Source organism: Uranotaenia lowii, chromosome 3 (assembly GCF_029784155.1).
Source record: "Uranotaenia lowii strain MFRU-FL chromosome 3, ASM2978415v1, whole genome shotgun sequence".
Taxonomy (NCBI): domain Eukaryota; kingdom Metazoa; phylum Arthropoda; class Insecta; order Diptera; family Culicidae; genus Uranotaenia; species Uranotaenia lowii.
The window spans coordinates 173,837,639-173,851,852 of record NC_073693.1 but is presented as its reverse complement, the minus strand read 5'-3'; the positions used below and the strand labels follow the sequence as shown (position 1 = coordinate 173,851,852).

The 14,214-nt window shown below is 37.0% G+C and overlaps 1 protein-coding gene across 1 annotated transcript; it reads right to left on the bottom strand.

Moving 5' to 3' along the window:
* Nucleotides 1-9,541: 9,541 nt before the first annotated feature.
* Nucleotides 9,542-10,615, bottom strand: LOC129757572 (trypsin-7-like). Its single transcript, XM_055754846.1, has 3 exons — nt 10,502-10,615; nt 9,858-10,432; nt 9,542-9,791 (listed from the first exon to the last, which is right to left on the bottom strand). Exons 1-3 carry the CDS (start codon nt 10,548-10,550, stop codon nt 9,603-9,605), a joined length of 813 nt encoding a protein of 270 aa, XP_055610821.1. The 5' UTR covers nt 10,551-10,615; the 3' UTR covers nt 9,542-9,602.
* Nucleotides 10,616-14,214: the final 3,599 nt, after the last annotated feature.

The window sequence follows — 14,214 nt, the reverse complement described above, 5'->3', positions numbered from 1 at the left end:
AAAATTAAGTCATGCAATTAGGGGTTAAAAAAAACTTTTTAATTGTTTGATTATTCCAACCTTTTTTCGTTTTTCAGAACACTTTACATATTTGCTCTCATATGGAAAAAAACGATGTATTCTTCACTTTTATGTTTTGAAAATTTCTGGCTTCCAAAGTCAGAGGGAAACAAGTGCATAAATTGTTACTTTCGAGAAACCACACTCTGTCTAATCTTGAAATCTGGAGGCATTAAAAAGAGTCGGATTTTTCATATATTTTTCGAAGTGTTGTGGGTTTACGTTTAATGAAAACGGTGTGGAAATACATATAATCTTTTTAAACTTATCTATTTGAATAGAAAAATTGCACCAAATAGCTGCAAAATGTATGTCTACTGTCACAGGAATCGGCATATTCTCAATGAATTTTGTACGACTACATTTTCAGAAATAATAATAAGAATGGTTCCGGAGGCTATCAGACTTTTCCAGAGAAATAATTTTATACATGTCGGGAATTCCCGGGAATGAAACTATGATTCCCGGGAATTGGGAATTCCCGAATTTTTCAAATTCCCGGGAAATCCCGGGACAGACACTCTAATAAGAATGCTTTAATGAGAAAAACAAACAAAATTGAAATATTAATTCCATATCAAAACCTCCCTAATTTTTCATTTCAAAAGTAAAGTTTAGGAAAAAATGGGTTAATCTCAATACCATCAAATGTGGTGGAACCTCTAAAAATGTTTTTTTTTTAAGTCGGCCCCATACAAAAGTTTGTTCTCCACATCCTACCATTTGGAGGGTGAGTCCCCAGATTCCCAGAAGTTATGCAATTTTGGAACACCCTACTGTATGTACAGTTATCGTATCGTGTCGTGTTATCTGAAGTGGCACCGAGATATTTCAATTCAATCAAATACACTACCAATGCCTTGGTAACATAACACTTACATGACAAATAGAATTTTCGTTCAAAATATTCTTGTACTATATCTGAATTTTGTGAATATCGATTTCTGTTTGCATACTCAAAGGCGCTTTTCACGATCACTAATTATAACGACTTAAAAGGCATGTTTATTGAAATAAAATTTTAAAATAATTTGTTGTAAGCTGTATTCCTTTCATAGTTTTCGCTTAGGTTTCGTCTTGAAAAATCCTGATAGTTTTCGGATTTTAGACAGAACTACCTGACATCTCTTTTTTAATTCGTCTTAATAACGGTTTAGAATTGTTTAACATAACTCAAATATATAATTGATCTTACAATACCAGGTATGTACATATGTGCAAATGTTAAAGATATTTCGAAACGTGAACGTATCAAATTGGACTGCGTATGATAACAGCAGGAAATCAGCAATGAACCTAATTTCCCCTCAGTTTTGGTTTATGCATTCATCTGAGTAAACGAAGAGCAAATAAAACGGAAAGCTCTACTTGCTCGTAAGCTTTGCGTTCGCATTTGGGTGACACGTTAAGCTTTCAACGATAAGATTACAGGGTGCTGTCGTTCGAATAACAGAATTCTTTTTATATCGGTATGAAACTAAGTAGGGTAGAAGCACTTTTTGATGAACAAGTGACAGTTATTGAACACAAGTAAGACATGAATGAATCAAATAGTAAAACTCAGAAGAAAAAAAAATTAAAAATGCATTCGGTCTATTATCAGATGCCTTTAATAACGATGAAGCTAAAAGCATCCTAGAGAATTTCATACAAAAATTACTGCGACAAACGAGGGATATTTGTTCAATCATTTTAAGCTTATAAAATAAATCTTCAATTGAAGAGGGCTACATCAAAATGCAAAAGGAACGTGGAATAGCATCATACTTTTGCGCATGCGCTACTGAAGCTTTTATCTATTAAAGCTATCGGAAGCTTTATTGGCACAAAAGGCATAGTAAATTTTGAAGCTCGTGTGTTTGAAAACGAGAATTAAAATTTAGTTTTAAAACACTTAAATACATTTGCAAGGAAAATACCGTGCAAAGCCGGAAAACAAACTCTGGTTACCTGTTTACTAAACAGTGTTTAGGATCGGGGTGGCACAACTCTGTGGGGCAGCTAAGTAACAAACTTGCATGGCTCCATCTTTCACTTTATTCCTCGCCTAAAAAGTCGATCCAAATAACAAACAATTATCCTTAAAATGTGCAAACTATTTTTTTTAAACGAACACACACATCTAGGATCTCAGTGTTACTTCATGTTTCTTTGAAGAGATTTAATTTTACTTAACTCTAAGGCGTACATCTTTCAAGGATATTATGGCTAGCATCTTACAAATGCTAAAACCATCAGACCACAGAAAGAATACTATATGTGCCGTGATCGGGATTCGATCTCATGGACTCTGGCTTAGAAGACTGGAACGCTATCCTCTAGGCCACGACCGGCGGCATATTTCCATGTTTTTGTTGAAAAACTTGTTGGCCCAAATTCAGTTTTACGAAGTTATGATGTTTTTTGTTTGAAAAGGCTAAACAACACTCCGCTCAGATGTCTCCAGTCTGTGGTATCCACACTAAATAGGTGTGTAAAGCTTTCGAACTCATGGGCCGAACTCCATTCGATGAAGAGATAATTAGATGGATTGCAGAGAGATTGAGGGTTCGAGAAATGTATGATACAGGTTGAATTAAACCATTCTTCTACCGACAACCAACCGATCTGCTGATCTTTTTCAAAACGTCCGGATATTCTTTTTAGTAATTTTGGGAATTCTCTTTCGAAGTGTCTCATGTATAGTTAGCTAGTGCAGAGCAAAGGCGGGAGCAATTCATGGGAGATTTTCATCAACATGCCCTCTAGCCTAAAAATTCAACACCTATCAAGCTTTCTCCTATGTCTATCCACCTTTCTTTCAAATGTCTATAAAATAAAATTCTCTAGATTTCATTCCGCCGCACATGCCATTAAAATTATAATCATACAAATTGCGGCGATTAAAATCATATAACAAAAGAATAAAGTGTGACAAAGAATGGTGAGGCTTTGGTTTTGTGGTTTTTGTGTAACTTGCCAGAGAGGCAAATGAGAGAGGAGAGAATTCTGTACACACAAACGAGTACACATTGTGGTACTTTAATGCGACAACGATTTTATACCTTAGCTAAAGCGGACATGGTTCGACATTTTCTGTGTCGATTGGAGAATTGCGTGTGCTAAGCCGAGGATCACAGAGGAGAGCGTCCACTTACGGACAGAGGAAAGATTTATTGAAAATATTGAGTGTGATACCAGGAGGAAGGATTAGTTTAGCACAGTTTAGCACAGCGCCAACTGAAGTTGATGCCGGCTTCTCGATGGAGAAAAGCAGTTCATTTTGTTTAGCGAGAAAAAGATGGTTTGACAACAGCAAAAGGCGACGCGGTCAAGGTGAGTATATATTCAGGAGGTGTTCCCGAATAACGAATTCCCGATTCAGCCATTTTGGCTATGTAGGCTATGCAACTATACGGAACTCATGAAGTTTGTTTACCAACAAACCCCAGAAAAGCTAAGCAAAAAATAAACAAACTCATTGAGAGCCCCGCTCACTCCTCGCCTACTTACTGTGAAAGTCGGAGAACCTAATCTGTATCTAAGAACCTTGGACGCGGTGAAGAAAATGAAATGGAAAAGTTTTTATTCGGATTCGGATTCCGATTTTTTTTTTTGGGAAAGGAGAAGTAGGCGTTGACCAGTTGAATGTCGTAAATGAAATGTATTTTCTTTATTCAATATATTATTTTCAAGAGTGCGAGGGGGATGGCAATAATGTTTTACTCATGGTGCATAAGATTCCCGTGTTTTGAAAAGGGAAATATGAGATTCTACCGGTTTTACTTCTCGCCCTGGGTCAATTAACGATGTTAATGTCAAGGTGGGAAATCATTATAGCAAATTTAGCAGAAGTGATTTGTTTATTTTCTTGCATCACAGAAATATTAATTTCATTTTTTTTAAGATGGTTTAACTCTTCGTGGATTAGAACTTGCTTGATCCATTTTACCAGAATATTAAATAGCTTCATATTTCAGGCAGACAATTAAAATACAATCAAAAGTGTAGATTTTTAAATATTCTGCCGTTTTATATGGAATAGTTAAGTCTTTCCAATATTAAACAAATCGAATAAAAGTGTATCTATATCAGTGAGGACTGAGGGTCAACCAACAAATTCTCACAGCTTTCAATAATTGAGGCCAAGCTCAGATAGGGACACTTAATTGTTCTAAATTAGGTTTAAGTCTTAATATAGATGAAATTGAGATGAATAATTGTGCTTATATGCTAGCTCGTTATAAAAGATTTTTTTTTATCATTAAAAAGTGTTGTGACTCATGTTAACCACGGTAACTGTTCTACAGTGTGTCTTTTAATTCTTTTTTTATATGGCCTCTAAGGAGTTTTTAGGTGTTTCAATATGAAACATAGGATTCAGGAGGTGTGAGAGCTTAGGTTTCAAATGGCCACATCACTTACCATAGTGATTTCCATGCCATAATACCTTTACCCCCAAACATTCAGCGTGAGATTTGTGGAGGGATGGCGTACAGCCGGTCTCCGCAAAACAAATCATCACATGTGCTGCACTTCCCTTCCTCTTATCGACTACACGGACTTGGCCAGCGTCGTTATTGGTTCATTTAAAAGTAGGAGATCCTCAAAACTGTACAGTGAGATTGTATTGCTTGTTCCCAGCAATCTTTCAATTAGTTCATTGTGCAATGTTGATTATCTCGAACCAATCACGGAGTGCAACCATTATGCCATTGGCCGGGAGGGGCCGCAGGTGGACCGTAGTTGATAGCAAGCTCAAGCTCAAGATTCGGATTCCAATTGTTTTTGGTTACCCTGTCGATTGTTTTATATACCAAGGAAAAGATGGAGAAGATGCGTTGGCCGTGGGTAACAATGTTTTGAATGTTTGAACTGTTTAAGTGAGAAGTTCTGATCGAAGATTTCAGAAGAGACGTTAACAAGATTTGATTTACTATTGAAAAGAAAAAGAAAAAAAAAGCGAATGAATTTTTAACAGTATCGATATTTTGTTGTTTTGCTCGTGCATCCCTAAAAGTTATTTTTAGAATGCTACTTCCCAGAGCATTCTCTGGCTTCAAACCCTTAGCCACTCAGGGATAGTACTCCCAGACTCCCGCATCAGTAACTGGAACTCACGAGAGTGCTCTTTAATCGAGGCACTCAACGACGTCGAACCCCACCGCCTAAGAGCACTCCAGATATAACGTCACGAAGGAACTAAATGAGATATGATTGCAACTGGAGTAATAGCTTAGCGTTTGGTTTATATGAAGCCTGTCGTCACCAGCTGGTTGATATGCGTCCGGTTATTAACCCCGTCACTAGTCTAGTATTAATGTAGTGGTAACCAGGTTGTTGATTTCGCTTCACCCGAACTTAGACCCGAGATCGGAGATCAAAACCTCGGATGAGATGAAAAAATCTTGATAAGAAGAAATTTTCTTCGGAGATCTCGTGATTATCAGTTCGATAATAATTACGAAGTTCTTGGATTTTGGATATGAGAACTAATGTAACACACAGATTCTCGGAGGAACCGATCTACATACAACCCGCTATCATCCAGCCAGGGAGAGAGAGGTTACCCAACGCACCCAGCGATCGTCAACGGCAAACCCATCTCCATCACGTGGTACGTTTCGACCGACAGTAGACATCGCAGATTGGCGAAACGGCAGACGCGAGGCGGCAACGGTTGTTTTGGATCCAAGAGTGGCATCGCTTCATCCCACAGCCGATCGACGGCGATTTTCCGGAAACTTTTCCGCTTCTGGTGTAAAATCAGGTTTGAGCAACCATCCAACTCGAGTGAGTACTGAATTGAAAACACCATCAATGTTCTTCTGTCCCTATGCAGATCCCCATTTTAGAGGCTCCCCCGCTAACAGCTCAGTTGGTTCGGGCGGTGCACATAGAATTATGATGTGTACCCCCGAGGTTGTGAGTTCGAATCTTGTAAAGGAAACAATTTTATTTTTGTAAGTGCCACGCTACGGCCGCACTTGAAAACTGATTGCTCGAGCATATCCGATGGGTAATTAATCACATCACTCAAACCAAACCCAAACCCAAACCCTAAAATCGCACTAAGAGAGATGGGAATTTCCTAGGAAAAATTCCACACAAATTCCACAATTTAAGCAAATGCACTCTTTCTAAGTTAGATTTCTGAGGGAAAAAGTAAGCCAGGCAGCGCTTGCGAGCACTGATAGTTAGAGGGAAAGTCTCCCTCACGAAAATGTAAGCAGCTAGGAAAATTCGGAAAATGAAATTGTAAACCAACCCCCACTAACACATGCATAATTTTAGCATAAAGAATTCTACTTTAAACGTTATTTTGATGTAGCTTTAATTGAGAGTTTAAAGGTCACGTTTTCTTTTTCGGTTTCCGTTTTTACAGGAAGTCTGGGTTGACTTTCGTTTTTGACTCTTAGTTTTCAGCCCCCTTTCTTACCTCCTAAGCAAATCTGGGGAATTTTGGTCGGGGAAAGTGGGCCCTGTGAGGATTTGATTTGAGAATCTTATTCTTATTAAGTTCGTGTTTTGGTAGCCAACCGGAGAACTTATCTATTATCCAGGTTGTTTTCCTGCGAATTTGTTCGGGAATCTTGTTTGAGGGTCAACAGGTCGAGGAACGGTGGGGTGATTGGTGATCAAGGGCCATACATAATATACCACCCTATTTATGGGTCTCTTAGCCGGGCAAGCATCAAACAGGAGGATAAATCATCCGCTTAGCACCCAGATTACTCCCATGCCCCAACTGCCTCCCGTTGCAAATTTTCAAGTGAATATTACCATTAATTTTATACTTTAATATATTTAGAAAAGTTTAAACTTATTTAGATACAGTTCAGAAAAGTTGATATTTGAGTAGATATTCCGAAAACTATAATTTGTCATAAAAGTTATTTAGAGAAGTTGAAGTATCCACACTAAGTGTGAAAAGCTTTCGAACTCATGGGCCGAAGCCCATTCGACGTAAAGAGAATTAGGTAGATTGCAGAGAGAATGCGTGTTCGACGAATGTGTGATAGAGGTTGAGTAAAGCCTCTTTTTTTCTTCCGACTACCAACCAGACTAGTTGATCATTATCATAACGTCCGGATATTTCTTTCAGTAACTTTGATATCATTAAACAGCCTAATCCAGGGGTGAGCAACACGCGGCCCGCGGGCCGCATGTGGCCCGCGAGATCCTTTTGTGCGGCCCGCGAAGCTTTTTTCTAATTTTTATGCCTTAACTTTACATAACTTGATCAAATATGCACTTATCTGCATTTGCATTTTTATTGGCATAACGTAATATTGGAGTTTTTTTTTATTCAGGATACATTTTTCTTAATTATTTACCACTTCAGAAAATAAAATCCATCAAAGTGAATCGGAAGAACAGCCGAAAATCGGAAGCTACACATGATCAAAGGAATTTCGAAGTCCGTTACCGAAGTCATTATTTTCGTTTCAAGCTAAAATAAGGTAATATGATATAAAATATACTCAGCGGATTTTTTTAAATTATTTTATCTAACTCGACAAAAAGGCTGGTTCTGTTAGTATTCAAATACTGGCAAAAAAAAACCAAAACCATGTGAAATATTTTTCATTTCTGAATATTGACGAAAATTACGAAAGTTTTATTATAAAACCTGGGTGAACGATTTTAGATTTTTTATCAACATAAAACAAAAATTATTAGTTCTTTATGAAAACAAGAGATATCTGAAATTCTGTGATTCGATCCAAAAGGTCTTTGCAATTAAATGTGATGTTTTTTTTTCAGTAATTTGAAAGAAAATTTATAACAAACATCGATAAATTCAGTTATTTAACTTATAATTAACTCATTCCAAAGTACAAAAGTAATAATATAGCTTTAGAAATCCTTTCCCAATGATATCTCACTTAGATTAAAAATTATAAACCTGGATAGAAATCAAAGAATCGAGAATGTAGTTTTGAATATAGTTGCTTAAAAATATGTGAAATTGAAAAAATTGAAAAAATTTAAAATGGCAAAGATTTAGTGATGTAGCTTTTTAATATGGGGTTTTAAAAAGTCGTGTTGAATTTCTGTTTTTACACGCGAATTCGTTTTATCTTTCCTATTTCAGATTTCATTTGGCCAAAAGTATGTACTTTTTAAAATATGACGTGAAGCTCTGCTAATTATTTAAAAAAAATATTTTAACTGCGGCCCGCCGACAAAATTTCAAAATTAAATTGGCCCGTTGGTTCAAAAGGTTGCCCACCCCTGGTCTAATCCAAGATTTGAACTGCTTAGAAGCTATTTCGATTTGCATTTCACTTGTGGGACGTCCCAAATTCGATGTTTAATCTTCCTTTGCGGGTAAAAAGAGGACAATTAGCCGGCTAGGGTCATATAGACTACTATTTTACCATTTTGGCTGTATCTTCAAAACAAGTGAACCGATTTCCATAAATTATACCATTTTGGAATCGTGCACATATTCACTATCTATTAATGAAGAGAACAATTCATTATAATTTTTATGGCGTCTACACCCCGACGGCAACAAGCTTAATTCCGATCTGGACGATCATGAGTGGACTACATCACAAGGCTACGAATAATACTGGAACAAATCAACGAATTCCAGGACTCTTTTCTGCTGGTGTTCGTTGATTTCGAGAAAGCATTTGACCGACTTAACCATGAAAACATCTTAGCGGCTCTAAGGCAACGAGGAGTCCCAGAGAAACTGGTTCATTTCATCGAAGGTACGAGGCATTTTCGTGCAAAGTCTTGCACGATGGTGTCTTGTCCGAGCCAATTCCGGTAACTGCTGGAGTGAGACAAGGATGTAATTTATCACCGCTGCTTTTTCTTATCGTAATGGATGAAACCTTGACTGGATCGGTTGACTGTAGACCAAACCGAGGCGCTAGAAATTGAGATTCGGGAACGTAAGTGGAGATGGATTGGGCACACGCTGCGAAGAGATGAAAACGACATTTGCAGAGAGGCGCTTGACTGGAATCCAGATGGGCATCGAAGAAGAGGCAGGCCGCCCAGAAGCTCGTGGCGGCGTAGTCTAGCCGCTGGAATCCTTACAGTTGACGAGAACCTTGACTGGCAGCGAGTGAAGACGCTGGCTCCGGATCACTAGCAGTGGAGATCTTTTATCTCAGCCCTATACGCCGGTCAATCGGCGCCGGACTCTTAGTTAGGTAGGTATAGGTTTTCCAAATATTTCCTTCCAACAATTTACACATTTATTTTTGAAAAGCAGTAAACCTATTTCTTTGATTCTTTTTGTATCTCTTCAAAACACAACATATCGCGTTAACTTAGTAACAATAACAAAAGAATTGAATTTGAAAATATGTATTTTAGAACTGGTTTTTAACGGTTAAACGCCTAGTATACATACAGGCGCCAATAATTTCAGGGTGATCAATGTTGTTGAGATTCAATATCACGTTTCTTCAACACAAATCAAAACACAAAACAAGGATTTCAAAAAAACAAACAAGTATGAAAAAAATGACAGAAATAAAATTTTTAAGAAAGATGCACTCCCATTTACCTTGAAGTGATAATTTATTTAACATCATTCAAAAACCAAGACAATACCGCAGGTCTACTCCTGTCGAATCGAGATCGGTGTTTTCGTAAATGAATGGTAAATGGTGAGAAACCTTTGTCAGCACGCCGGGATACGGTGCCACGGTACAAGGTTTTATGCTCCACGATACGACACCGACTTGAACGTCATTGTGCAAAAGAGGTCCACCAGAGTCCCCCTGAAAAAGAAATTGTGAGAAAGGATTTTTTAAATGTTTGAACTGTACCACGAAAAAGCTACTTACACTGCATTGACCTTTTCCTCCACCCGGATAGGCTGCACAAATTTGACTGGAATGGATCGTTGCAGAGGAATGGATGTCGTTACACTCGTAGTTGGGCACTACATAGTAGTTCACTTTCTGCAGGGTGCTCGGTACTACTCCATCGTCAGTGAGACCCCAACCTATCAGAGTAACTCCGGAATCATCGGCATCGACCTCAAAACATGCCTCCGGTAGCTGAACCGGTTGTACGTAATCCGAAAACTCCAGCTCTCCCACTAACTGAAACACGGCAATGTCGTTCACGTAGCTGTTCTCTGGACTGTAACCTGGATGTATGATAACTTTCGAAATTTTATAAACAGAACTGTCTTCAGGTTTCGAAATATTGGATCGCCCAACTTGGATTGTTTGCAAGAAAGGCGTGGTACTATTGTTGACGCAATGTGCAGCAGTCATAATCCACTTTTTCGACACGATGCTTCCTCCGCAAGAATGAGACCCAGTGTAACTTCGTAACGAGATCATGAATGGGAAATCTTCAATGGATGCGTCAGTTCCGTTTATTATCCGTGCTCTTGGATTCACCGGAACAGCTATTCAAAAAACAAAAATCAAATTTTATGGCCTCTTATCTCAGAGCAGATTTATCTTAGATACTGTACCAAACGTGCCTCCCACCAGCAGCAGTGCACTGATAACCGAAGGCAGCATTCTAGTAAACAATGTGAAATTGCAACTTAGTGAGTGAAATTTAGCTTGTAACTGATAGTGGTCGGTAAAAGCGAACAGATTTTTATAATCATTTTAACAGTCGCAATGTAATTAAAATGAATCCCACTAACAAAGATCTTCCTAGATATGGATGAAAACCGATGATTTAACTGCATCACAACGTAGATTCTGATTGGGTTTATCGATAACGAACGAAATCGTCATGGACTTGGGAATTTCTGATCGACATCGACCTCTAGCAAAATGTAGGGCAAAAAAGTATTGAACAAAATCAAGGTTGTCATTCGTTTGGCTCGAATCACGCACCTCTCGTAGGGTAAAAAGTAAAAAAATATTTGCAACCTATTTGGTTTATAACGAGGAATCTAATGCAAACCATTATATTTATACATAAATTTGTCATGAGGGCCATAAGTTATTGAAAAGTAACTGATTGTAGTATTTTTTGTTTTGTCTGAAATAAATTTGATTGATTTGATGATTGAAATTCAACCAAGCATGAATTTCACTCATCAAATATTCCTTCTTTGATTTTAAATATGATTATTAGACTGGCCCAACTTTGTATGGGATGATTTTTACAACATTTTTTTTCAACGCGGCACCCCCTAGGTTGGTGCATTTAGGTGAAAAAAAGACTTTCTGAAAGTTTCAGATCATTTGGAAGAAGCACGAGCTGGCGCAATGGACTTGAAATTTGTATGGAGATTTTCGGCAAAATGTATGAAAAATCGACATACTTCTCTTTGTGTTCTAAAATATGTATCCAGTAAGCTAGAAAGCTCAGAACTTCAGGAATTGTAGTTCAAACAATGAAAAACAAGTTTGTAGAAGATTGTGACGCGATACGAGTTGACTGTGATAAGTTATCCGCAACTGAATGTGTGATTTCGCATTTCATTGATATATCGTGAACGGTGTATGGGCTAATAATCGCACTAACTTGATCGCGTCGTCGCACAATGCAGCAGTTTATAGTTTTTCAAACAATTCTTTCAACTTTTTGCAAAGATATTTGTTATAAAATAAGCTACAACTTTGCCGAAGATACGAACTTTCTATCAGTAATTCTCATTGTGTGACAATGCGATCAAGTTAGTACTAATAACCCACCTAAGTATACACGATATATCGATGAAATGCGCAAAAAATCACACATTCAATTGCAAATAACTCATCACAGTCAACTCGTATCGCGTCGCAATCTTGTACAAACTTGTTTGTAATTGTTTGAACTACAATTCCTGAAATTCTGAGCTTTCTAGCATACTGGATACATATTTTAGAACACAAAGAGTGAAAGTATGTTGATTTTTCATACATTTTGCCGAAAATCTCCATACAAATTTCAATTCCTTTGCGCCAGCTCGTGCTTCTTTCAAATGATCTGAAACTTTCAGAAAGTCATTTTTTCACCTAAATGCACCAACCTAGGGCGTGCCGCGTGGAATATAAAGATTTTTTTTTGTTATGGGCCAGTCTAATGATTATATTTCAAATTATTTTTAAATGACATAATTTACCGAAACAATAAACGTTTTTCAAAACCACAAATATAGATCAAAATTGAAATCCGTAACCATTATTAGTCAAATTGCTCAAAATGTTAAGTCACAGAGAAATCCATGACAACACCCGAAAATCAACATGGAAATCATTAAGTTTCTGGCAAACATTTAGGGGCATTCTTTGCTAAGTATACATTCAAGGAGCAATAGGGTCAAGCTAGCAACCAAGAAATGTTAAGTTTTACTTTGAAAAAAGTGACCCATGATTGTTTGCAATTTGGTGGATTCGGTAACATTTATGAGTCACATTTACCTATTTTGCAAAATATTTTTGAAATTTTGCGTTTCATTCCTTTAGTTTCATTAAAGACATACACCGTCTTAGCCGATTTAGGCTTTGCAGACTGAATAAATGACGCGGACAACTTAAGATTAACATTTAACACCCAGTACCGAAATGGGAATCGAACCCATGCCATCAGTGGACCAGAGTCTTACCACGCTAACCACTCGACCACCGAGACGTACAATTTAAGAAACGGTTAGAATAAAAGAAGAGATGAGGAAATACAAATGTTCGTGAAGCATCAGTTGATTGATGAATTTTGGCAGTAACGAACGTTTTCCAAGTGTTTGTCCGGAAGATGGCTTAGAAGAATCCGACACCCATAACAAACATTTTGGAAAACTTCTCTTTAAAAAAATTGAGAGTTCACTATTGCTTCGAAAATATGGCATTATGAAGTTCAAATCCTATTCGTATGATTGACACATTGGAAGATATTTCTGTGAAAAACTTTTCTTGTGAGGAACATTTTAAAGTGATAAAAAAAGATCTTCAAATCACATTTGTAAAATTTTCAAGAAAAGTTCAATAAATTTTTTTAGATTTGTTGAGATAACAGGATTGTTTTTTGTCCTACTTGGCACATTTTCCGAAAACATTTGATATTTGTAAGACATTTCTGTTTCGATATATAGCGAAGTAATCAAGTATCGCCTGGGATCAAGTATCCTCATTCTACCCTACTCTTTTTATGTTGAAAGGCATTTGATCAGAAAAAAAAATCTACGTATTTCTTCCATTTTTTGAAGCTGCTTCACATCTTATGTAAAAACTACAAAAGAAATACAGCTTAAAAAAAATATTTTAACATTTTGTTTTACAATCATACATTTTTAGTCGTTCTGTTATATACCTTATATACAGCGAGCGCGATAAGCGCCTTTGAGTATGCAAATAGTAATCAATATTAGGTACAATTTAGGTACAGTAGGAGAATATTTTAAAAGAAAGTTTATAATAGTCATTTAATTCACATAACCTCCAAGACATTAACAGTATTTGATTGAATTGAAACATCTACGTGCCTCAGATAGCTCGTAATATGTGCAGTAGAACCCTGCTCATACGAGCTCTGGTTATCCGAGCTTCCGCGTTATCGGAGTCACCATTTTAATCCAAAATCCGTTTAAAAATGTGTTTTATCATCGCGATATATTTTTAAGGTATTAAATTGACGTTTTTGGCAAGTTCAAAATCTATTTTTTCCAGAAACGTCCATTGAATAGAAAAATAAAATCCATGTATTTAAGAACCAGGCTGTGCGCCTGAAAGATATGCAAAACCACAGCAAAGAGGATAGCGTTTTTTAATGTATTTCGTTTAATCCAAGGTTTCACTTATTCGAGGTCATCCCTCCCCCCATTACCTCGGGTAACCAAGGTTCTACTGTACATCCTTTTGCATACCATCCGGGCGCAAAGCTTAGTAAATATATGGATCTTGTGTCTACCTGACGTCTAAGGTAGGGTTACCAGATCCCGTAACACCAAAAAGAGAACATTGAGATCTTTAACCCAAAAAATCAGGAAAAACTATACAACTCCAGTTTCGTGAGCTCTCAGCCATCCCATCAAATACTGTCAATTTATGGTTATGTAAAAGTTCGATTATTTATCTGAAGAAGAAGCAGTATTTAGATGTTGTGCTGACAAACCACAAAAAAAACATCATAAAAGAATCCATTTGAAAAAAGCTTTTTTATTCACACGTACATTTCCTCTACAATCATTATTAGATTTTGTATTAAATTTTGTACATCTTGATTACTGTTTGCATACTCAAAGGCGCT